General features: G+C 49.2%; 1 protein-coding gene across 4 annotated transcripts in view; it reads left to right on the top strand.

Annotated features, from left to right (window-relative positions):
• DCAKD (dephospho-CoA kinase domain containing) overlaps window positions 1-25,266 on the top strand; it is a 292,941-nt gene that overhangs the window by 110,707 nt on the left and 156,968 nt on the right. For all 4 annotated transcript variants that reach the window (XM_069237947.1, XM_069237948.1, XM_069237945.1 and 1 more), the window contains one exon: window positions 21,218-21,421. In XM_069237947.1, the coding sequence (XP_069094048.1) occupies window positions 21,218-21,421 (204 nt within the window). The remainder of the gene's footprint in view (window positions 1-21,217; window positions 21,422-25,266) is intronic.

The raw sequence follows: 25,266 nt of genomic DNA, 5'->3' as shown, positions 1-25,266 counted from the left end.
GATATCTCAACTACCAGTTATTTGTGGCACGTGAAAGGCCAATGGAAACGCTCCCTAGTGTTCCTGTTTAGAGCAGGTTTGAGTAAGTATTTCCTTTGCTTTCCCTTGGGGTTTCAGCCTGGCCTGGAAAGCATGTGTTGTCCTTGTGACGATCGCTCTAAGAAAACAATGGCACATTTTCTAGTCTTCTGTGGTTTTTATAAAATGTTTATGAGAAGCTTTTTAGTGCCCTTTTTAAAAAACAGGAATTTTAGAAGTTGTACAAGTGCATTTTTTTTCATCTTCAGCAACAGCCAGATGAGCAAAGCTGCCAGTGTGTTAGCTTTTCCTTTGTTCTGCTGTGAAATCGGTCAGTTCCATGTTTGACTAGGCTTTATATGGTTGCATAATGGTTTTAATTCAATTCTGGTGTATTTTTGTGATTTACCATGCATTATGGATGTTGTGCTTGTATGGTTTTGAATGAACCAAATAAAGTGGTCTATATATCTATCTATCTATCAAACACATGAAAGTAATAAATTCCTCTGGTTAGCTGCAGACAAACTTTTCATGAAAACAATATTTATTTGACAAGCAGAAAATAAAACAACTTCAGAAATGGTGCTTATGGTATGCATAAAAATGTCAGCATTTCTCTCTTTTTTCTATACAAGAGAAGACCTCACCCCACCCCCGGATCAGCCTCAAGCACACCTTTACTTCCTCGCCCGCTCCCCTTTGTGTCCCCCACCACCAGCTACTTCTCCACTTCTCAAACCCTTCATAGACCATATGTATATTTTTTACATTTAGATTTTTAGTGTTTAATCTAGTAAATTAACTGTGTTCCCCCTCCCATACTCTCCATATTGGATTTGTAGAGAAAATAAATTGCGGTCATGTCATTTCCAAGGCACACATGTATGTCATCATACATGCACATATTTAGGGAATAATGCTGCTATCATCAGAAGTGACAGCAACCATGCTTTTTTCCCCCCTCCACTTTTTTTATTTTTAGCTTTTTGCTGAAGCTGCAGAGCATCTGCAAAAATCATTAGCATAGCCAGTACACCAATAAAGTAGGACTTATTGTCTTTGCCTGTGCGTGTTTTTAACAAACCCTCCCTATTACCTCTGCCCTTTACCTATTCTCCCCACTTGACAGTACTACCAGTAACAGCTCCATATTTTGCCTTTCTCGATAAACAAGTCATAACACTTTAACAAAGTTTCAGTAACGTATATTGCATAACTGCTCGCCAAGTTACAACAAAAAACAGCTATTATTAATCACCTAGGTGAAACCAAAATGCATTTTTCAATGCTTGTTAAGTGGTTGGAATGTAGCAAAAATATGAGGAGGAACTAGTATAACAAGGAACTAACTCACGGTTCTTTATATCCCACTGCACTTAGAGTAAATGGAATAGATGACAGTGGGGCGAGTAGGGTATATCCATTGTAGAACTGGTTTATTTATCTGAGCCTTGAGAATTGGAATTATGGTAGGGCTGTGGATTAGTACTCTTTTTTTAGAAACTGAGTTACTAGTTTACTTGGCTATAAGCCATAGTCATGCAGCAACCACAATCCTAGTCAGGTAAGGTACCAGCAACCTCCAGACTAACCTGTGTTCACCCTCTGGTGGCGTGGCACAGAGCAGTCAGGCTTAGCTTAGAGGCAATGTGTAAAGTATTTGTGTAAAAGTTCAAACAGTAAACACCCTAAAAGCACCACACAAATATCACACACCTGGTTAGAGAAATATAGCTTAATTATATAAAGGAAACAAGACTAAAATAACAAAAATCCTATCAGTAGAACCGGAGCTATGAATTTTGCAAAATAGTTCTTAAAAGCATAAAACGCCAACCGGGCCGATCTGATGACGCTGGACCAGGTCAAATTCAAAATATCAAGCCGACTGTGATAGAGTGAGGGTCGGATACAGTCCCAAGTTAGTCCCACTGAAAGTTCACCTTCTCAAGTTTTGTGCCAAGAGGCCCGTTCGCGTGGAAGAAGATCGCAAGGAGAGCATCACTGGCAGTGGTTGGCATGGCGCAAGGAGCAGGCTTGGCATTACGGATGGGTGGGCAGGAACCCCGCGTGGATGGTCCAAGTGGGCAATCAGTGCTTGCTGTACAAAGAGACGAAATTGCAGTGGCTTGTGTTGGTTTTCCATGGTTCTGTTGTGAAAGGGCCTCCCTACAGTTGCGAAGAGCCCCCAAGCTTTTCTTCAAGAGCCACACCGAGGGACCAAGACCTGAGAGGCACCTCTTGGGGGGTCAGGAACCCACTGAACATAGGTCCAGGACCTGTGGGGAGCCTGCTGTGTCCCTGAGGCTCCGATCAGGAGGTAGTCTGCTGGCCCTTCGAGTCACTGTGGGGTCCTGGGTTCAAGATGGAGTTGCAGTTCCAGCTCTTCTTCCCCCGACAAGCGTGCAGCAGATCAGCACAGCAAGGCAACAGGTCAGTACAGTAAGGCAGCAGCTCCTTCAGAGTAGCAGTCCAGCAGCATGGCCGTCCTTGTAGCAGCACAGCAGTCCTTGTTCCTGGCAGAGTATCCACAGGTCCAGTAGTGTACTGAAGTGGTGATGTATGATGCCCTTCTTTTAGACACAGTGGCCCTCATTCTGACCCTGGCGGTCGGTGATAAAGCGGCGGCCAAGCCGCCAACAGGCCGGCGGTCTAAAATATGCAATTCTGACCCTGGCGGGAACCGCCAACACAGCCCGCCAACTTAACACTCCGACCGCCACGGCGGTACAAACAAACAGCGCGGCGGTTCCCGCCAACAGCCAGGCGGCAGACAATGTACCGCCCACCCTATTACGACCCACCAATCTGCCACCTTTTCCGGGGCGGGAGCACCGCCGATAAGAACACGGCGGAAACAGACTACGAACGGGAAAACGCTCACCTCTACGCACTCCACGCGAGATTCCGGCAGTATGGAACCAGAGTTGCAGGTCATCCCCGCACTCCTATTCCTGCTCATATACCAGGAGCACGCCCGGCGGCGCGGAAGACATCGTGAGTACTGCACCTACGACACAGGGGAGGGAAAAGATTACCGGCACACACCCACCCACCCACCCACACCCACTACAACACACACATCAATGCATTCCCACAGATCACTGTCACAACCCACAAACCACCCCCCTCCGAAATAATGCAAAGACCAAAAGAAGAGATCATAAACGGGCAGATATATTGAAATATGTACACCAGTAATCCCAATAAATAAATAAACTATGTACAAAATATATACAGCTACTAAATGTAGTCCAACCACTGTCCGTGGATCACAGGGGTCCTGTGCAAAGGGGCAAGGCCCAGTCCCACGACAAGAACTCCACGGAGAGAACACTGCAGGGGAATCAGAAAGAAAATAGGACAGGCACCTCAGGGGGAAGGGAAGGGGGGGCACCTCAGCCACTTGAGTACACGACGCCAGATCCACGAGGGGACTCCATGACCACTGGCCCATCCTGGGGAGAGCAAAGCCACAGTCCATACAGTCCATACAGTGGGTGGCCTGCCCACTGGGCCATCCTGGGGAGAGCAAAGCCACAGTCCATACAGTCCATACAGTGGGTGGCCTGCCCACTGGGCCATCCTGGGGAGAGCAAAGCCACAGTCCATACAGTCCATACAGTGGGTGGCCTGCCCACTGGGCCATCCTGGGGAGAGCAAAGCCACAGTCCATACAGTCCATACAGTGGGTGGCCTGCCCACTGGGCCATCCTGGGGAGAGCAAAGCCACAGTCCATACAGTCCATACAGTGGGTGGCCTGCCCACTGGGCCATCCTGGGGAGAGCAAAGCCACAGTCCAAACAGTCCATACAGTGGGTGGCCTGCCCACTGGGCCATCCTGGGGAGAGCAAAGCCACAGTCCAAACAGTCCATACAGTGGGTGGCCTGCCCACTGGGCCATCCTGGGGAGAGCAAAGCCACAGTCCATACAGTCCATACAGTGGGTGGCCTGCCCACTGGGCCATCCTGGGGAGAGCAAAGCCACAGTCCATACAGTCCATACAGTGGGTGGCCTGCCCACTGGGCCATCCTGGGGAGAGCAAAGCCACAGTCCATACAGTCCATAACAGACCCCACTGCCACTGGAGGAGGCAAGTTGGCCAGAGGACATCCTGCAGCCCTGCCCGAGATAGATCCTGCCCTGCCACGTCTGCCAAAGGGCCAGCGGTTCTTGCCTTGAAGGGCCCAGTTCAGCGGTTCTTGAGACGGCGGGGCCCAGTTCAGCGGTTCTTGAGACGGCGGGGCCCAGCGGAGCGGTGCGTGAGACGGCGGGGCCCAGCGGAGCGGTGCTTGAGACTGCGGGGCCCAGTTCAGCGGTCCTTGCCCTGAAGGGCCCAGTTCAGCGGTTCTTGAGACGGCGGGGCTCAGTTCAGCGGTTCTTGAGACGGCGGGGCCCAGTTCAGCGGTCCTTGCCCTGAAGGGCCCAGTTCAGCGGTTCTTGAGACGGCGGGGCCCAGTTCAGCGGTTCTTGAGACGGCGGGGCCCAGTTCAGCGGTCCTTGCCCTGAAGGGCCCAGTTCAGCGGTTCTTGAGACGGCGGGGCCCAGTTCAGCGGTTCTTGAGACGGCGGGGCCCAGTTCAGCGGTCCTTGCCCTGAAGGGCCCAGTTCAGCGGTTCTTGAGACGGCAGGGCCCAGTTCAGCGGTCCTTGCCTTGAAGGGCCCAGTTCAGCGGTTCTTGAGACGGCGGCCGGTCTATGGCCAACTGCTAATTGCCTGGTGGTGCCCTCCTGGGCAGCGGGGATGGTGCTCCTTCACTGCCCACCTGGGCTGTGGGTGGTGGGGCCCTCCTGGCCAGCTGGGCTGGGTCCTCCCTGGGCAGCGGCTATGGGGGTGGTGGGCTCTCCCGGGGCAGCTGTGCCGGTTCCTCCCGGGGCAGCGGCTATGGGGGTTGTGGGCTCCTCCTGGGCAGCAGGCCTGCTGCCTGACCTCTCCGACTTGCTGCCCTTGCCCTCCTTAGTCGTGGGCCTGTGGCCCTTTCCTCCCTTTGGAGCTGTGGCTGGTGACTGTCTCTGGGTGGTGTCCGGGGGGGATGTAGAAGGCGGGCTCCTGCGGCGACCCTTCCGCCTTCTGCTCCTCTTCCCAGGGGGTGGGCTGGCTGTCCCCTTGCTGCTGGGCGAAGATCCAGACATGCGGGCTGGCGGGCTCCAATACCCCTGCACCCTTGTCAAGGGGGCTGCAGGGCTGGTGGTGGCTGAGGTGCTCTTCTTACCCCGACGAGAAGGAGGGGGGGGCTCAGGGTCAGGAAAGAAGTTAGTAGTGGCGAGGAAGAGCTTCTTGGGACAATGGAGAGTGGTAGGTACAGTGGGAATGGGAGTGGAGGGAGAGGATGTGGTTGTAGGTGAGTCACGTTTGCTGTCTTTGGGTGCAGGTGCAGGAGGGATAGGCTGTCGTGAGGTGGATGGCTGTTGGGTGGGTGGGTGGCTGCGTTTGTGTGGTGTGGAAGAGGGGGTGACAGACACAGTGGGAGAGGACACAGGGGACGTGTAAATGGCAGTGGGGGTGGTGACTGCACGTGTGCGGACTGGAGTGGAGGGTGTGCTGGTGATGGAAACACTGGCTGATGGTGAGGTGAATGGAGGTGTGAGTGTAGACGTCACAGGGAGGGAGGAGGGAGACGAGGAGGTGGGGGTCACAGAGGTGGTAGTGACTGTTGGCATGTCTGCATCGGAATGTTGCGTGTGTGAATGTCTGCGTGATCTGTGGTGCTTATGTTTGGATGAGCTTCTCTTGGGTGTTGAGGTGTGTGCAGGCTGGTCTGATGGTGTGGGTGGGACAGGCAGAGGAACAGGAGACTGGGAGGAGGGAGTTAGTAGAGGCAGGCAGGAGACAGGGACAATGGCTGCCGTCAGTGCTGAGGCCAGAGCCTGGAACGATCGCTGATGGGCAGCCTGACCCGAATGAATGCCCTCCAGGTACGCATTGCTGCGATGAACCTCCCTCTCCACCCCCTGGATGGCATTCAAAAGGGTAGTCTGCCCAACAATGAGCGTTCGGAGGAGGTCAATGACCTCCTCACTGAGGGCAGCGGGGGTAACAGGGGCAGGGCCTGAGGTGCCTGGGGCGAAGGAGATGCCCGGCTTCCTGGCAGAGCGGGCACGGGGCGAACGCTGAGGGGCTGCTGGGAGGGCGGAGATGGTGCGCTGGATGGCGGTTGTACCTGTAATGGCGGGGGGCACGGATGGTGCCACCCCCGCAAGGGAGCCCCCTTCCGAGGACGTGTCCGTGTCGCTGCAGGGTCCAGTCGTCCCCATCGTGGAGCTCCCCTCGCCCTCCGTCTCACTGGTCCAGTCTGACTCTGTGGCATGGCCCTCCTGGGCCATGTGAGATGCAGCTCCCTCCTGCCCCGATGCCACTTCTCCTCCGCCTGATGATGCTGATGCACACAAGCACAGAAAGACAAACAAAAAGGGGGGGGAGAGAGAAATAAAGGGATATTGAGTACATGGATCTCCGGTACAGTTAGCGGACATGACAGACACAGATGCCCCCTGCACTAAGTTGCGCACTTGGGGTCCGCTACGCATTCCGTGGAACATGCCCTACACGCCTAGAGTTGACAACTGCACCCATGGATGACACGGCCCAGGGATGGCTGTACTGACAAACTACTGAGGGTGGTGGCTGGGGACACAGGGGCTTACGGGGGTGCCCAGCCTACAGATATCGCCCTGGCCTAGGGGGACCCCCAGCCCTCCTCCCCCACCCAGACACCTCCACTGCGCGACAACAGAGTAGATAATGCTTGTACTCACCCCCTTGTGTCTGCTGTGCTGCCCTCACGCGCCCATCCAATTCAGGGTAGGCCACCGCCAGGATCCGGAACATCAGGGGGCTCAGTTGACGGCAGGCACCCCGCCTACGTTGGAAGGCCATCCCCAGCAGAGACTCGGCGGTCTTCTTGGTCCCGCGGCGGATGTCCTCCCACCTCTTGCGGCAGTGGGTGCCCCGTCGATGGTGGACCCCCAGGGTCCGGACTTCCTTGGCGATGGCACGCCAAATCCCGATCTTCTCATGGGCGCGGACCTATGTGACACGTACAGGGAGGGAGAAATACCACGTTCAAGTTTCTCAGCATTTTCCTTTCCAGTGGCCCAACGCCCCCCATCCCCGCCAGGCCCCCCGCCATGCCCCCCGCCAGGCCCAACATGCCCCCCATCCCCGCCAGGCCCCCCGCCAGGCCCCCCGCCAGGCCCAACATGCCCCCCATCCCCGCCAGGCCCCCCGCCATGCCCCCCGCCAGGCCCAACATGCCCCCCATCCCCGCCAGGCCCCCCGCCATGCCCCCCGCCAGGCCCAACATGCCCCCATCCCCGCCAGGCCCCCTGCCAGGCCCAACATGCCCCCCATCCCCGCCAGGCCCCCCGCCAGGCCCCCAAGCCAGCCAGTGGCCCCAAATCCATATTGAATTAAACTCACTTGTTGGTCTGGAGGACCGTAGAGTAGCGCATACTGGGGGAGGACCCCATCCACAAGTTTCTCCAACTCCTCTCCAGTGAAGGCAGGGGCCCTTTCCCCAGGCGCAGCAGCCATTGTCCCTTCCAGACCGAGGTCACAGCAACACTTGCAGTATAGGTCCTCTCCTGTGAAAGTTCAAGTGGATAAGTAGATAGAAAATGGCGGTCACGTCCGCGGCGGTGCGTACCGCGGCGGTGCGTCCCGCCACCGCCGGCGCCCTTCGCCATTGGCTCCTGAAACCCATAGGCTTCAATGTTAACCAATGCGGCTTCGCGCCGCGGTCTTCGCCCGCCGCGGTGTGCCACGCCAGCGCATTGACCTCACATCCCATTGTCACACTTCACAGGTCAGGCAGCCGCCATTTCCAGGGCCCACATGGCTCAATTTCAACTGCGTCACACAGGCCTAGGCCTTGCATAGCCACTCAGACACGCCATTCACTGCATAGAGAATCGTATACTGTGCTAGCTGTGAGTACGTACCTGTGGGTTGCTTGACTGTGTGCTCCATGTTGTCCTTCCTAGGCACCGTCCGCTGGGTTGGGCGAGGAGACGGATGAATCCTCCCGTGTACCGACCGCTGGTGGACCTGTCGACAATGGAAGAACGCCACATTATCCTGACCTACCGTCTTAACCGTGCCACTATCCATGAACTGTGTGCCCAGCTGGAGCCCGACCTGATGTCCCCCATCCGCCAACCCACAGGGATTCCCCCTCTGGTGCAGGTCATGTCAGTACTCCATTTCTTGGCAAGTGGGTCATTTCAGACAACCGTGGGAATTGCTTCTGGGATGTCTCAGCCCATGTTTTCGAAGGTGTTATCCAGAGTGTTGTCTGCCCTGATGAAATCCGTGAGGAGCTACATCATTTTCCCTGAGGTGGGCGAATTGGCTACAGTGAAGGGTGATTTCTACGCCCTTGGACATATTCCCAACGTAATTGGTGCCATTGATGGGACCCATGTGGCTTTGGTTCCCCCAAGAGACAGGGAGCAGGTGTACAGGAACAGAAAAAATTACCATTCAATGAACAGAGAGATGGAGCATGGGCAGTTCAAGGATGGACAGGGTGACAATGTGGGACAGTGGGATGACATCAGGTGGTATCCATTGCTGGCGGGGGTCTTGACATCCTACTCTGTCTTCTTGCGAGATCTCAGGGCCCTCTTGCGGGGTGGTTCTTCTCCTGCAGGAGGTGGGGGTCTGGTGGGCTGCTGCTGTGCGGGGGCCTCCTGTCCACTAGCGCCGGCGGAGGTGGTTGGCTGTTCTTGGTCCAGGCTAGTGGCAGGGGCCCTTGGGTGTTGTTGAGTGTCCGCCCTGTTGTTGACGAGGTCCTGCAGCAGCCCTACCATGGTAACCAGGGTGGTGTTGATGGCTCTGATGTCCTCCCTGTACCCCCGATAGTGTTCCTCCTGCAGTACCTGGATCTCCTGGAACCGGGCCAGTACCGTCGCCATCGTCTCCTGGGAGCGGTTGTATGCTCCCATGATGGTGGTGAGGACCTCGTGGAGAGTGGGTTCCCTGGGCCTCTCCTCCCCCCCCTGTCGCACAACTGCCCTCCGAGTTCCCCTGTTTCCCTGGGCCTCTGCCCCCTGGCCGGTGTGCCCACTACCACTGCCCCCAGGTCCCTGTTGTTGTTGGGGTGGTGGGTTATCCTGGGTGCCCTGTAGTGGTAGACACACCGCAGATTGACGCGCCCTGGAGACAGAGGCATGGGCCCGCTGGGTGGGAGCTGTGCTGGTGTTCCCAGAGGGGTTTGGGTCTGTAGTGGCCTGGGCCTGTGTGAGGGGAACCGACTGTCCAGAGGTCCCCGATGGTCCGGGCTGGTCATCGGTGTCCAGGTCGACAGAGCTGCTGTCATCGCTGACGGCCTCTTGGGTGGGGGGTGTGGAGAATTCTGGCCCCTCCGCCGCGGTGTGTTGACGGTCGGGTCCTGCAGGGGTATAGAGGTATGGTTATAGTTTCAATGTGTGGCATATGGGTGTATCTGTGGGTTCTCGTGTCCCCAAGTGCTGGCATTCGTGTGTGGGGGCTTTGGTGAGGGTGGCTTGTGGGGGGGATGTGTATATGCATTGGGCATGCTTTGGTGATGGGTGTCCATGCTTAGTGGACGCATGCAGGCCTAGGTTTTGGGATGTGTGGGTTGTGATGGTGAGACATTGGCGGGGAATAGGTGTGCTGGGGGTGGGGGTGAGGATGGTGGTGGGGGTGAGGATGGTGGTGGGGGTGGGGGTGAGGGTGGGGTTCGAGGATGGGGGTGAGGTTTGGGGTATGATTTGGCATGCAGGTGGGGGGGAAGCAGTATTGAAGCTTCAACTTACCAGTATCCATTCCTCCGCCGACTCCTGCGAGGCCGTCAGGATGCAGGATGTTCAAGACTTCCTCCTCCCATGATGTGAATTGTGGGGGTTGAGGTGGGGGTCCTCCGCCAGTCTTCTGCACGGCGATGTTGTGCCTGGATACCATGGAACGCACCTTCCCCCGTAGGTCGTTCCATCGCTTCCTGATGTCTTCCCGATTTCTGGGGTGCTGTCCCACTGCGTTGACCCTGTCGACAATCCGCTGCCATAGCTCCGTCCTCCGGGCAATGCTGGTGTATTGTATCTGTGTGCCGAACAGCTGGGGCTCTACCCGAACGATTTCCTCCACCATGACCCTGAGTTCTTCGTCTGTGAAGCGGGGTTGTCTTTGGGGTGCCATGGGGTGGTGTGTATGATGTGTGGGGTGGAGTATGTGTATTTAAGTGAGTTGAGTGTGGTGGTGTGTGTTGTTTTGTGTGTGGATAGTGTGTGGGTGATGGTGTTGAGTGGCTGTGGCTGTTATTTTTTGGATGCTGGTGTCTCGCTCTTGCCTTCTTTACGAATTTTTTAGCGTAGGGGTTTGTGGGTGATGTGGGTGGGTGTTTTATATTGTATTGTGTGTGTGGGAGTGGTGTGTGTATGTGTATCAGGTGTGTGGGATTCAAATCGTCCAATGTGGCTGAGTTTTGTTCGTTTGTGTGTATTCTGACCGCGGCGGTGTGTCCCGCCAATGGAATACCGCGTTTGAATGACCGCCGCGTGGATTCGTGGGTCGTAATGGGATGGGCGTATTTCTGTTGGCGTGGCGGTGGAGGTTTTGTCACCTCCACCTTTCCGCCGACCGCTGGTCTGGCGGTCTGTTGTGGCGGTCGGATTTTCGGAGGTTTGCCTTCTGCGGGTCAGAATGACCGTGGCGGGTTTCCGCGACCGCGGCGGGATTATGGAGGATTTCTGACCGGCGGTAGGCGCCTTTTACCGCCGAGGTCAGAATGACCACCAGTGTGCCTTTGAAGTGGAGAGAAGCTTCTAGAGGCATACCGTTGAAGTGCACAGATGCCCTCCCTTCCTAGCCCCGGCTGTTGACTCACTACAGGGGGATATGCAGCTTTTTGTTTGGAGACAGGACTCAGCCTATTCATGCATACGTGTGGCTGAGCCCAGCTCCTCCCTCCCATCCTGCCAGTGATGGCCCATTCAGTCACACATACGTTCATATTGTGTGTGGCTGGCTAGGAGGAATAGACAAAGCCCAACTGCCACCTACACCCAGTCATGTGACCAGAGACAGGCTGCAGGCACCATATGGCTAAGGCAAGAAAATGCCAGCTTTCTAAACGGTGGCATTTTCAGAATTGTAATTTAAAATCCGATTCCACCATAAATTAGGATTTTAAATCAGGATTCCAAATTAGGATTCCACCACACATGAACCAGTTATCTCTTCCCATTTGGAAATTACACTTACAAAATGTAATAAGGCATCCACAGTGTTAACCTGTGGGAGATAGGCTTTGCAGTGGTGAAAAATTAATTTAAGAGTTTTACACGACCAGAACATGCAAAACTTAAAAGTACATGTCCACCTTTTTAAATACACTACACCCTGCCCTTGGGCTGTCCAAAGTCTGCCCTAGGGGTGACTTATATGTATTAAAAATGACTGTGTGGGCCTGGCAAGTGGGTTACTTTGCCAGGGTGAAATGGCAGTTTCAACTACATACACAGGCTCTACATTGGCAGGCCTGAGATGTTTAAAGGGCTACTTAAACGGGTGGCACAACCTGTCCTACAGGCCCACTAGTATTTAATTTACAGACCCTGGGCACATGTAATGCCACTTTACTAGGGACTTACAAGTAAATTACATATACCAATTGGGTATAAGCCAATTACACCATGTTTTAAGGAGAAAGCATTAGCACTTTAGCACTGGCTAGCAGTGGTAACGTTCACAGACTCCTAAGGCCACCAAAAATAAATTCAGTAAAAATAGGAGGCGTGAAGGCAAAATGTTTAGAGATGTCCCTGCAGAGAGGGCTTTTTTCAACAACTCTAACGTGTGGTTATCCTTCAATATTTATTTCAATAATATATTTTGTAGGATATAACTGAAGCAACCAGAGAACACTACTGCACCCAAGTCAGTCAAAAGGACTCCTCACATCAGAATCACTCACCATCTACATTCTACCTTTTACGTTCTACACTGTCTCAAGCACCCATACTAAAGAACATCAGCCCAACATCCCAGAGCATACAACCTAAGCCACATATCATAGGTAGCTATGTATTTGACTGTAATATTTAATTGTAACAATTCACAGGCAGTGGAAAATCCGCTGAAGCTGGTGGGTGCAAGTGAAGTGAGGCCTGAGCTGAGTTTTCTCATGGAAACTCTCTTCAGGAGAGGATGGAGCAGATCACTTATTCTAGATGATATGTATCTGTCTGGAAAGCATTCCTGTGTGAATGGGTAATCCTGTTTGGGTACTCTAAGTGGTCACAAGGGAGACCCCACTAGCTGTAAGTGTGGATTGTAGGGCGTTTGAGGAAAAACATGGCTGGAAGGTGCATGAAAACCTGGTGGAAATGCTGCTACAGAGGGCCTCATTGACAGTGTCTGAGACAGCAGCATATGACGGACTAAATATCTACTCAAAGTGAAGCATGACCAATGTCATGTAATAGGTGGTACTTCATGGCTTATGGGGAGCCTCCAGGTGATTTTTGTTTTCGGAGTGCGAGAGACTTCTTATTTAAGTTCAGCTTCATACAACATTCTCTGAAGAAGACCTTTGCTATACGAGAGTAGGCAATAGACATTCTTTTGTCACACACATTTAGTGTACCTGACAGAGTAATACTTACATATTTTCTGCTTGAGCATGTGATGTTTTAGTGGACCCCCAGCGGCAGCTACCAATATATATTTAGGGGGCGCTCTGTGTGTTGAAGAATAGGCCGGTGTTTGTTTATGGGCATAGTGGGTTGCGCAGTGCCAGAATAAAGATTCTGTGTTATCCTTATGAATCAACTGCCGTTTTAAAGTGTCTCTGTTTACCGTAAGGGGCATGCTCTGTAAGTCCCTCAAATATTACCATGTGGCAAGGTATAAGTACTCTTTCAGGCAGTCAAATCCGCACAGGCATCCTGGCTATGTATCTAGTATACAGTATATGCATGCCTAAATTAGCTTAGAGCAGGTTGAGGTAAAAGTCTAAACAGTTGACACCTAGGGTCAATCCCTGGTGAAAGGCATCTTGAGCAACTCTGTAAGGTCACCATGTAAGTCCTTGAAGTAGCTCAAGATAATTTCTGGTGGAGTGACCATCCTGATGAGTACATGGCTGATGCAGAGTGCTGAATTACAGGAATACTGATCTTTTCACATCAGACCTGTTTGAAAATACCTTTCTAGGCCACGAAAAATCATAAAAATGTTAAAAGACCTGCTGGTTGAGTAACTTGAATAACCTACTCAACCTAACTGTAATGTACTTGACCCATAAACAGGTCTCAAATTGTGTGGTCCGAGGCAAGCATTTTATTTTACAGATTCGCCTTTTTCTTCATTTTCACATGAGTGCACCTTCAAGTATGTGAGTTCAGTATTTCTGCTGTACAAAACGACCTATTTTGTTTGATTAAATAGACTAAACATTTACTCCATGTATAATAGAATCTAGCCCACATATAGGGAGCACATGACCCATGACTTGCCTCTTAGTTTACTAATAGCATTGACACAAGGGCAGGAGTGTTTCTTAGTTTGTTTAAACACTCACTTTTAATAAACATATTACTCGAGCATGATGTGGTAGCACACTGTCATTTGCAGGCAGTACATTTCTAAGAAATGTCCAAAAACCTTCCCACTAACTTACAGCTTTACTGACAAAACTATATGGTGTATTAACAATAATCTGTGAACATTTTGTTTCAGAAAACATATTTGTCATTTTCACATCACCAAGTAAAGTGTCCTGGTTTGTTTTCATCCTATTAAAACATTTTTTTCATCACATAGAAGTACAAAAATTGGCTTTCGCAACTACTGAAATATATTTTGAAATGTTTGCACAGGTGACTTAGTTATTTAAATGTTGTCTGCTAGGAAACATCTGACAACCTACAGCTTTTCATTTCACACACTTTGTACAGCAGATCAGACAGTTCAACATACAAAATCCTGAAACTCTGCAGTCCGAAGGAAAAAATACGTCCAAGAAGACAAACTGACTTTTGACTTCTGTCTCTGAACTCAGCGAAAATGTGACAAGATATGAAGATTTAAAGGTGTCTTATTACTCCTTCACTTTCTGACTGAACAGACACCTGTTCTTTATGAACTGCCAGAAGGGACTAGTAGGACCTAAAAAATAGCTTGATCGGATAAAAGATGACTTGCAATAGGGAGTGGGCTCAACCTGATAAAATATGTCTTGGGTATGGAGTCAGCGAGTAGATTTTACAAGGCCTGCTTTCATTTTTTATTTCTTCATGTGAAAGTCCCAAACCTCTTGCAGATGAAAGCAGAGAATATTCTCAGAAGTGCATGTAGCTCTAGATGATCCTAGCTCAAAGTAGAATAGGGTACTGAACACCCATCAGAAACTGAACAATTGTGTCCAGAAAATGCATCTTCTAAAACCCCTTAATGGGGATGGAATGGAGTGTGGTGAACTGGAGTGGGGTGTATTGGATTGGCAAGATGTGTGGTGGATTGGAGTGGAGTGAGTTCAGGTGGATTCGACTGAGAGGGGTGGACTGGACTGGGGTGGAATGAGATGGGGTGGATTGGTGTGGGGTAGATTGGATTTGAGTGGGGTGGATTGGATTGGGGTGGGGTGGAGTGGATTGGTGTGGGGTGGGGTGGATTGGTGTGGGGTGGGGTGGATTGGAGTGAGGTAGATTGGTTTGGGGTGGAGTGGATTGGAATGGGGTGGATTGGAGTGGGGTAGATTGCACTGAGGTCGGGTGGATTGGAGTGGGGTGAAATGGATTGGGTGGAGTGGACTTGAGTGAGGTAGAATGGAGTGGAGTGGAGTGGATTGAGGTGAAATGAAGTGAGGTGGAATGGAGTATTATGGTTCGAGTAGGGTGGTTTGGATAGACAGGGTGTGTGGTGGATTGCAGTGGAGTGAGGTGGATTCGATTGTGAGGGGTGGAATGGATCGAGGTGGAATGGTTTGAGGTGGATTGGGGTGGAGTAGATAGGAGTGTGGTGGTTTGGAGTGGAGTAGATTGGATTTGCCTGGAATGGGGTGGTTTGGATTGGAGTGAGATGGATTGAATTGGAGTTAGGTGGATTGGATTGGGGTGCAGTGGATTGGAATGGGGTGGATTGGAGTGGAGTAGATTGCACTGAGGTGGGGTGGATTGGAGTGGGGTGAAATGGATTGGGTGTGGTGGACTTGAGTGAGGTAGAATGGAGTGGAGTAGAGTGAGGTGAAATGAAGTGAGGTGGAATGGAGTTTTGTGATTGGAGTGGGGTGGATTGGATAGACAAGGTGTGTGGTGGATTGCAGTGGAGTGAGGTGGATTCGATTGTGAGGGGTGGAATTGATTGAGGTGGAATGGTTTGAGGTGGATTGGATTGGGGTGGAGTAGATAGGAGTGTGGTGGTTTGGAGTGGAGTAGATTGGATTTGCCTGGAGTGGGGTGGATTGGAGTGAGATGGATTGAATTGGAGTTAGGTGGTTTGGATTGGGGTGCAGTGGATTGGAATGGGGTGGATTGGAGTGGAGTAGATTGCACTGAGGTGGGGTGGATTGAAGTGGGGTGAAATGGATTGGGTGTGGTGGACTTGAGTGAGGTAGAGTGGAGTGGAGTAGAGTGAGGTGAAATGAAGTGAGGTGGAATGGAGTATTGTGATTGGAGTGGGTGGATTGGATAGACAAGGTGTGTGGTGGATTGGAGTGGAGTGAGGTGGATTCGATTGCGAAGGGTGGAATGGATTGAGGTGGAATGGTTTAGGGTGGATTGGATTGGAGTGGATATAAGTGGGGTGGTTTGGAGTGGATTAGATTGGATTTGACTGGAGTGGGGTGGATTTGATTGGAGTGAGATGGATTGAATAATAGTGAGGTGGATTGGATTGGGGTGCGGTGGGTGGGGTGGATAGTATTTGAGTGGGATGGATAGATTGGTGTGCTGTGGATTGGAGTAAGGCAGATTGTTTTGGATTGGAGTGGGGCAGATTGGAGTGGAGCACACTGTTTTGTATTGGAGTGGAGCACACTGTTTTGGATTGGAGTGGGGCACATTGTTTTGGATTGGAGTGGGGCACATTGTTTTGGATTGAAGTGGGGCAGATTGTTTTGGATTCAAGCGGGGAAGATTGGTGTGAGGTAGATTGTGTTAGATTGGAATGGAGCACATTGTTTGGCATTGGAGTGGGGCAGATTGGTGTGGGGCAGATTATTTTGGATTCGAGTGAGGTGGTTTGTGGTGGATTGGTGTGGGGTAGATTGGATTGGTGTGGGGTAGATTGGATTGGTGTGGGGTAGATTGGATTGGTGTGGGGCGGATTGCATTGGAGTGGCGTGGATTGTGGTGGATTGGGTGAAGTAAATTGGGATGGAGTGAATTGATTTGGGTGAGGTGGACTGGATTGGAGTAGAGAGGATTGGCGTGGGCAGATTGGAGTTGGGCAGACCATAGTGTGGCAGATTGTTTTGGATTGGAGTGGGGCAGTTTGGGGCGGGACTGGTTGTTTTGGATTGAACTGAATCCAACAAATTCATTCTATGACACTCTATTCCCTCTCTCCACTCTAGGGGCCATATGTACAAAAGCTTTTTCCCATAGACACAGAATGGGTAAAATCCTTTGGTACATCTGGCCCTAGGTCACTAACTTTTAGCCATGCTGAACAGCAGTCACACTGGTGTACAACATGGCAAAAACACATTGCCAAAACCAGTGGCTTTTGCATAGGTGAGACCTATTGGCTTTGCCAATGCTTAGATTTTTTTAAAGCAACAGTTTAGAAAATATGCATGTGCCACACAGAGACATCAAGTCCCATTAAGTGAAGAGAAGGGACTGGTGTTCTGGAAAATGCTGAGTTTCCTAGATGGCAGATTCTTGAAGTAAGCCTAGCTGTTTCAGTACCAGGGCCTAGTTCCTCTAGTTTAGGCCCATACTGGAGGAATATACTATTCTTCTGAAGAGAAAAGATTGAAACAGAGGCTTTCTATCTCCTTTATGTGATCATGCTGTATTTGCTAGGGATAGTCACATGCCTTTACAACACCTTTCAAGAAGCTGGCAGTGCCTCAAACTTCTCCTGTCATTTAAATAAGGTCAGGAAACAACCAGATTAGCCACATCCGAAATTAAGTTGGTATTTGAGATCTCAAAATAGAAGTATACATGGTGGTGGCAACCCCTGTTAGAAAGGTTTTGAATGGAATCTGGTTAGCAAATTCCAATTATTGAGGGCATACTTCAGTTCCATATTGAAATACATTGTAGTGTAATAGATATCTGAGAGGCATGGCAGAGCACTTTATCATAAATAGCTAGTTGTAACAGACAGATGATTTACTTCTCCTTCAGAAGTGAAATAGAAAGAAAACATGCTTCTCAGATAATTGCTTTCTCTCTCTTAGAATCACCAATGTGTCATTCTAATTATGAATATAAAATCAGTCAATCAAGATTTATAAAGCGGAGCAAATCACCCATGAGGGTCTTGAGGCGGTGGGGTTGCTACCTGCTTCCTGGTGATCTGTTCAATGGAATAGCCAGGTCTTAAGTCCTTACTTGAATTCCTGGAATGAAGAGGCGTCCCTAAGTTTCAGGGGACGGTTGTTCCAGACTTTGGCCACCCAGTGTGAGAATGAGCTTCACCTGCTGTTTCATTGGCGGGTCGGGAGGGAGGGAATGTTTGCGAGGAAGAGGGAGGTGGATCATAGGTATCTGATCAGTTGATGAAAGGTCATTTGTTTGTTGTTTTACACTGGTCCTTGTTTGTGCCGGGCTTTGTATGCATGGGTGAACATCTTGAACTGGCATCTCTTCTGGATCTGGAACTTGTGGGGTTTCCTGTGGTGGGTGTGATGTTGGTCTGTAAGGGGAGGCTGAGGAGGAGTCTTGTCTCCGAGTTGTGTATTATCTGTAGTCTCTTCAGGAGTCGTGCAGTGATTCCTATGTAGAGTGTGTTCCTGTAGTCCAGTCTGCTGGTGACAAGGGCCTGCATGACCGTCCTTGACTGGGAGCCATCTGAAGATCTTGCAGATCATGTGTAAGGTGTGGAAGCAGGCGGATGAGACTGTGTTTAACTGTTTATTCATAGGCAGCTTGCTGTCCAAGATGATGCCAAGGTTCCAGGCATGGTCTGTCAGGGCAGGGGATGGGTTGAGTTGAGCAGGCCACTACGCATCATTCCATGGCAAAGTGTTGTTCTCAAAGGTGAGGCCTCCCGTCTTGTCTATGTTGGGATTGAGAAAGTTGTCCTTTATCCATTTGGTGACATTCATCATGCATTTGTGGAAGATGGCTCTGGTGGTGGAGGGGTCTTCTGACATCAAGAGAATGAGCTGGGTGTCGTGGAGTTGAAGGACGATAATTGGGGGATGCCAAAGATGATCTTCTTCTGAGGATTCTCTGGGATCATCTGGTGAGGTATGAGGCGAGCCTGGTGAGGGCATGTCCCTGGATTACAATGTGGTGGAGTCTGTTGATCAAGATTTGATGAGAGACGGTGTCGAAGGTGGCTGACAGGTGCTGGAAGATGAGGGCTGCCATTTTGCAGTGGTTTACGAGGGTCTTGATGTTGTCAGTGGCTGTGATCAGGGCTGTCTCGGTGCTGTGGTTGGCTCGGAATCCAGATTGAGAGGGGTCCAGGAGGTTGTTGTGCTCCAGGTGTTTGGTGTATTGCTGGTTGATTGTCTTTTCGAGAACCTTCGCTGGAAAAGGGAGTAGGGAGATGGGCCATTAGTTCTTCCATTCTGCTGGGTCAGCGGATGGTTTCTTCAAGAGGGGCATCTCTTCAGCGTGTTTCCAGTCCTTAGGGAAGGAGGGTAGAGTGATGGAGGTGTTTAGGACTTCTTTGAGCTCGTTGCCAATCATCTTGATCCCCAGGTGTGTTGGGTACAGGGGTCCGTGGGTGCTCCTGAGTGTACGGAGTTTATGATAGAGTTTGCAGTTTTAGTTGTGAGAGGGTCCCAATGGGTGAGCAGGTGTTCGGGGTTTGTATTTATGTATGTGAGCAGGTTGATGCTGTCGACGTCAGGGGATTGGAATTTGAAGTTTTCATACATGACTGAAATCTTGTGGAAGAAGTCCACCAGGGTGTTGCACAATTCTTGGGAGGGTGTACTGTTGTTCTCTGTGGCTGCAAGATTAGTAAACTCTTTCAAGGCGAAGAGCTCCTTGGTGTGGTTTGTGCTGGCTTTTATGCGGTCTGCTGTGGTGTTTTTCTTTGTTTCTTTCAGGGGGTGATGGTACTGGTTGAGTTCTGTCTTGAAAGTGGTAAGATCTTCTGTCTTTTTACTGTTGCGCCACTTCCTTTCTTGTTGCCTGCAGTTGCGTTTGGTGGATTTCAGTTCTGCAGTGAACCAGCTGACTCTCCTGGCAGGTCCTTGCATTTGGCTGGCTTGGCGGGGGTGATTGTGTCCGCGCATTCTGTGATTCTCTGGGAGAAGTTTTTCATTTTCTGATCTGGGGTGGATGCTGTCTCTGGGATGTGGGAGTTTAAAGTGTTGTGCCACTGGTCTTCTGATATCTTTTTCCAGTTTCTGCACATGGAGCTGGAAGGTGTAGTGCTAGTGTTGGTAGGTCCTGAGATGGTGGAATGGACATTGTCATGGTCGGTCCAGGTGAGACATTGTTGTACTTGACTCTGTCGCTGGACATGAAAATGGGGTCGATCCTATTGCCTGCGATGTGGGTAGGGTCGGTGACAAGTTCCTGAGGCCGATGTTGTTCATGCTTTCCATGAGGTCAGGTGTGTTGGTGTCGCTGGGGTCGCCGAGGTGGAAGTTAAGATCGCATGGAAGATCTAGTGCTTGTCGATGGTGATCAAGGTGATGAGGTCAGCGATGGTGTTGCAGAAGTTGTGGTGTGGTCCTTGTGGTCTATATGCGAGAGTGCCTCTGATGGTGCTTTTTCGGTCTGTGTGAAGTTGGAATGGAGATGCTTCATTATTGGGGTTGAGTCATCTGAGGTGGATGTGCAGCGGATGGTATCCTTTTAGATGATGGCAATTGCACCTCTGTGTTTGTTGGTTCGGACCCAGTATGTTATCTTGTAGCCTTCAGGAGTGGTGTCGGCGATGTCTGGCACGGAGGTGGGGTTCAGCCAGGTCTCTGTGAGGGAGAAGACATTATGGGTGAGGGATGAGATCATGTCCCAGATCTCTGTGGCGTGTTTGCTGAGTGATCGTGCATTGAGTAGGATGCATTGCAGTTGTGCCGTTGTGGTTTTGGTCAGTGTGGTGGGCGCAGTAGTGTTTGCGATGTCTCAATGTTGTTTGTGGCTTTGGTGTTGCAGGCGAAGCAGCAGTGCTGGCAGGAGAATGGTCATCTGGTGGTGCTTGGAGATGAGCAGTTGTTGACGATGGGCCTGGGATCTAGGGCTTGGAGGTTTGCGGCGGTGTAGCTGTACTGGGTGGAAGAACCAGGGTTCCTGTTGCTGGGCACAGTCCAGGCGCAGATGGGCTTACCTTTGACTCACCTTCAGTGCACTCGTGGTGCGCCTGCTGCGTGCCCGCCCTGCAGCCTCCATACATAGTCCTAGGAGGTTGGAGAGGCTAACAGGAGGCACAGAGTGGGAAAACGGCAGGAGCGGTGAACACAGTGATACAGATACAGGCAAATACAAAATACAGTAAGGCAAATACAAAATAAAGTGCACAAAAGAAGGGTTACAATGCACTAGGGTACTATAGTGGTCCAGAAATCAGAAAGGACAATCTGTGGCAGCGGGGGAGTGGCCGCTGACAAGGGGTCGATCTCTGCCTTGTAGGTGAGCAAGATGGTTGGTCATTTCTCCATGATTGCAAGAGTGCGTAACATTTTTTTATTTTATGCCCTTACTGGGCCTATCTTTTGAGGGTAAAAATCCTATATTGCGAAAGTAACCCTATAGCAGTGGAAAAAAGTAATGCACAACATCCTGTATATAGCTGTAAAAGACCTTTTGTTGGTCCATTTAACTAATTTGCAAAATGTTCGTATGAATATTTTCAGGCCTGGAGAAATTATATCAAGTTAACCTACCTGCACATCTTTTTCCCTTGTCTGCCTGCTAGGTTGGGGTTTTGTGGTATAAAACGTATCACTCTGAACAAAGTCTGCGTACTGTAAAATATTGATGTGGTCTTTGTTCCTAGTAAAGGCACACATGCACTGTTACTGTGGACATTTGTTAATGCTCGGCATCGCCAACTATGTGCATTAAAATATTTTGTTTCTTTCTATACTGTCAGTGGTCCAACCCAGTGCTCCAGGCTATCAGCAGATAATTCAACTATTTGGGCCTGAGGTGTTGCTTGAAGGAGGCGAGATAAACAGGGAGAAGTTAGGGAGCATGATATTTTCCAACCCTGAGAAGAGGCAACTGCTGAACTCCATCACACACCCTGAAATCCAAAAGGTCATGCTGAAGCAAATACTCAAGTACTTCTTCTTAGGTGAGTAAGCAGCGTTGTTACAAGTAAGATACATTTGCAGTCTACTGAATGTGGCAGATTGTTTACTTGTGTGATTGTGATAAATTATGACGCTAACAGAGATAATTGTGTTTATTAAATGTAAAAAAACAATAGCCACAGAGGTATACGTTGGTGAAATTAACCACAGGCAGTCAAAACCAAGTTCTGTCAGTCTTGGCCTTTCTGTTCCTAAATTTAGTGTAAGCTGGAGGATCAAAAATTGGCATTTGATATACATTGTGGACAGCATACCTTAACAGTATTGGCAATCTCTTCTGCCATGTTCCCCACACACAGTGGAAATGCCTTTCCCAAACACATGACAACTGCCCGCACAGGAGCCCTAAGTGGACCAACATAAGTGCCTCAAACCTCTGCACTAGTTTTGGAAGGATTCTCGCAAATATCCATGAAAAGTAGGCTAGAAGAGCAACTTGATTGCTGCCTCGGAAGTGAGGCCTCCTTCCACTACTTCTTCTTGAGTTAAAATCGAAAATGACTTTGGTCAGAAAAGAATGAGAAGAATGAGCCCATACTGCTGGAATGTACTTTAAGAGTCTTCTTTGTATCTAACTTGGAGCTCACTAACTTTTCTAGACAGTGTGTGGGCAAATTAGATTGTTACTTCCCTTGACAAACAATGGTGGTGTGGATTATGCATTGATTTTCAAGGGGACACCATTGATTTTGGCAGGATAGTGTTTAGTTCCCAGTATGAAGGCCCTCTAGGTCAGTGGGCAGCATGAAGACAGATTGTCCTAAGACTCTTCTGAAATCTTCAATCATAGGAATGGTAAAGTGAGATGTCTAAGATGGACATTTTCTATTTATTTTTTCTGTCTTACCTGAGTACCATAACTGAAAAGGCAGGGTATTAAAAAGACATGATGGCAGGTTGTCTAGAATCTTTTTGGGATCTCCTGTTGTACCCATTGTAAAGTTAGAAAAGAGTATGTCTTCATTCATTTGAGGACAGATTTCAAGCTTTCCACCTCAAAGTGCAAATGGAAGGCAATTTTCAGTAATTAGATCTGAAATTAACGTTAGATACTTGTAGAAGAGGGATATGACCTGGTTGCCTCTTCACTCAGCATACTCACTGTCTTTAACAGATACCTATCCTGTTGTGTTAAAGTGTCGGAGGACACCTATGATGTGTGCTTCAATTAGGCGCTCACTCTCTATCACTCCGAATGGGACATCTTCCTGTATTTGGTTTTCCCAACAGTGTTGGAACACTGGGCACAATGTTAGTGGGCGGTGATTCCACTTGGTAAAATTGCATAATACTTTGAACTCAGTAGCAGCCAAGCCGTGCCCACCAATTCTCTTTCCTGCCCTTACTGGAGGATGTATTAGATGCTCCTCCCTGCCAAGCCTTACCTGGTCCTTCCCTCTCCTACACCCCAAATCCTACCTCTGTGGTAGAGAATAGGTAAACAACTGTTGTGTAGCATTTGGTATAAGAATTCCCTTTGTCAGATGTGACCTTGAGATTTTTTTAAACGTTTCTCAAGTGGTGGACTCAATGTGCCAGGCTTGACTCCTTCAGTCAGAATTGACAGAGATTGAATTTGGACTCCTGCAAGGGTCGGCAGCATCATTTCTGTCAATGCGTATATCTGGTAATTTTTCATCAGACCCCAGGTCTGGGATACTATTCCTACATAGACGATACTCTGATATTCCAATTTATTGGCTTATATACGTTCCATAGGCGACTTCCTGGCTTTAGAAAAGCTCTTAAAATAAGTGGCATTTGGATCTGTAGTAGGGGTCTCAAGCTTAGTTGGTTCAAACCAAATGCTGCCAAGTGCAGACTAGCTTGCTCATCTCCCAGAGTTATTTTGTCTCTCAGTCTTGTTTGCTAAAAGAACAAAACATCTTGGTATAATGTTGGACACTGATTCAATTTTGATGCTTATACTGGCTGCAGGCAATTTTCATCGTCTGACAGTTAAAATAGGCTTCTACATTCATTAAAAAGAAATGCCACTGGTTAATTAATCAATAAATAAATAGATTAGCCTAATGCTTTATTGAGTTGGCTCCCAAAGAACAGAATGCCACGATGGCAACATGCGCAAAACATGGCAGCATGACCGGTCCTTATCACAGTAAAACACGATTGTCAGAAATTGTATTATTAATTTGGGAGAGGAATACCCCTTTCAACTTAATAGACACAATCTTGTATCAATGGTAAGAACCAGGCAATTCCCAAAAGAAATGTGTGTAAAGATCAAGCAGTTCTAATCAATTTTTAACTAAAAACACATCATAGTAAAATTCTGAGAGTTAGAAGTTAGAGGAAACAAAAACATTGTTATAAAGACAAAATGCAAAATGCCATTTTTAGACAAAGTGCAAAATGCCATTCAGAAGCCATAGCTTGTAACCTAGGGAACTTTGATTTTATTTTTAGTTTAGTATGTTTGTATGTATTCATTTATAGAACATGCATCCACCTGAGTACATGCAGGGTAGAAGGGGACAGCTTAGTTATAAACATGTTGAGAGCCAAATCAGCAGAATAGAAAGGTTTTTAGGGAATTTCCTGAACTTCAGTTTTTAATAGCCCTCACAGAGAAGTGCAGTTTGTTCTAAGGTTTGGGATCAAATTCAGTCAAGGGCCGGCCTGAGGGCATGGTGTACAAATGGGTAGTAACAAGTTTCAGTTGGGACGCAGATAGGAAGAGGACTGATAGAAAAATGGTCACAGAAACAAGAGTGTTATGCTGTAATAATTATTGTGCATGATGAAGAAGAATTTAACCATGCCTCTTTGAGCCATCAGTAGGCACTGGAACCAGTTATGGGTAATAGGCATATGGTTACGTTTTCGCAATTGAAAGTTTTTTGAGAAGTCAGAGTTTGCATGCTCTGACATTTTCAGATTTGAAGTGGACCATGATGAATAGAAGTGGCCTAGCAGCTGGAGTTTTCACCTTTGTAACCTGGTGATCCAGGTTTGAATCCATGCGTCTGCAGCTAGACTCACATTTGTGTGACTCTGGCTCAATCACTTAATTTTCTGTGTTCTTAAATGTGTGTAAAAGATATTTGTAATCCTTCCTTGATGTACACAATCTTGTAGTTCGTCTCTCAACTTCTCATATAATGTACAGTGCTGTGTTGCTTATCAGCAAGGTTTGAGCTATATAAATATCTGTACACACCCATATATGAAGCAGAGGTTGAGCAGGCCAAGTGTGTCACACCAGTCAAAGTTTTTACCTTCTGACTTAGGCTCTAACAGTGTTGGAACACTTGCCACAATGGTAGTGGGCAGTGATTCCTCCAAGCTCCGACTTACGCTGTGTAAACAGGGCTGTAATTCTTGAGGTAGCGTTCGTGACTTTGGAGGGTGTATTTCTCTTATTTTTTTCAACACAGTGTCCGCTTCATAGCTGCCATGTTCGTCTTTCAGCTGCATGCCTACCTTCTATCTACCTACACGGTGTACGTTTTTATTTCTGCCTGGTTTTCTTTTTCATTTTCTTTGGCAATCCAGACCTCACTGTACCACGCATGCTCTGTGTCCTCTTCGCACATCACTTCAAATCTGTCTTTCTGCCTAATCAGGCCCCTCCCTCCCTTCTTGCAAAGTCCTGAGTGCTGCTGGCACCATTGGAGGTTTTATCCGCCTCCATGCCAGTTGATGACCATTTTGGAGATGAGATGTGGAACAGGCTGCGGTGAATAAATATTATTATTTATTTTTTCTTTTGGTAGGAGTATTTACATTGCACAAGCCCAGCCCCGAGAGGCAGCAGAGTTGTGCAGCTAAAATAGGGCACAGAGGCACAGACTGGCATTTACAA

This window comes from Pleurodeles waltl, chromosome 6 (assembly GCF_031143425.1).
Source record: "Pleurodeles waltl isolate 20211129_DDA chromosome 6, aPleWal1.hap1.20221129, whole genome shotgun sequence".
Taxonomy (NCBI): domain Eukaryota; kingdom Metazoa; phylum Chordata; class Amphibia; order Caudata; family Salamandridae; genus Pleurodeles; species Pleurodeles waltl.
Note: the sequence above shows the minus strand (reverse complement) of the source record. Positions and strands in the feature narration are given on the sequence as shown.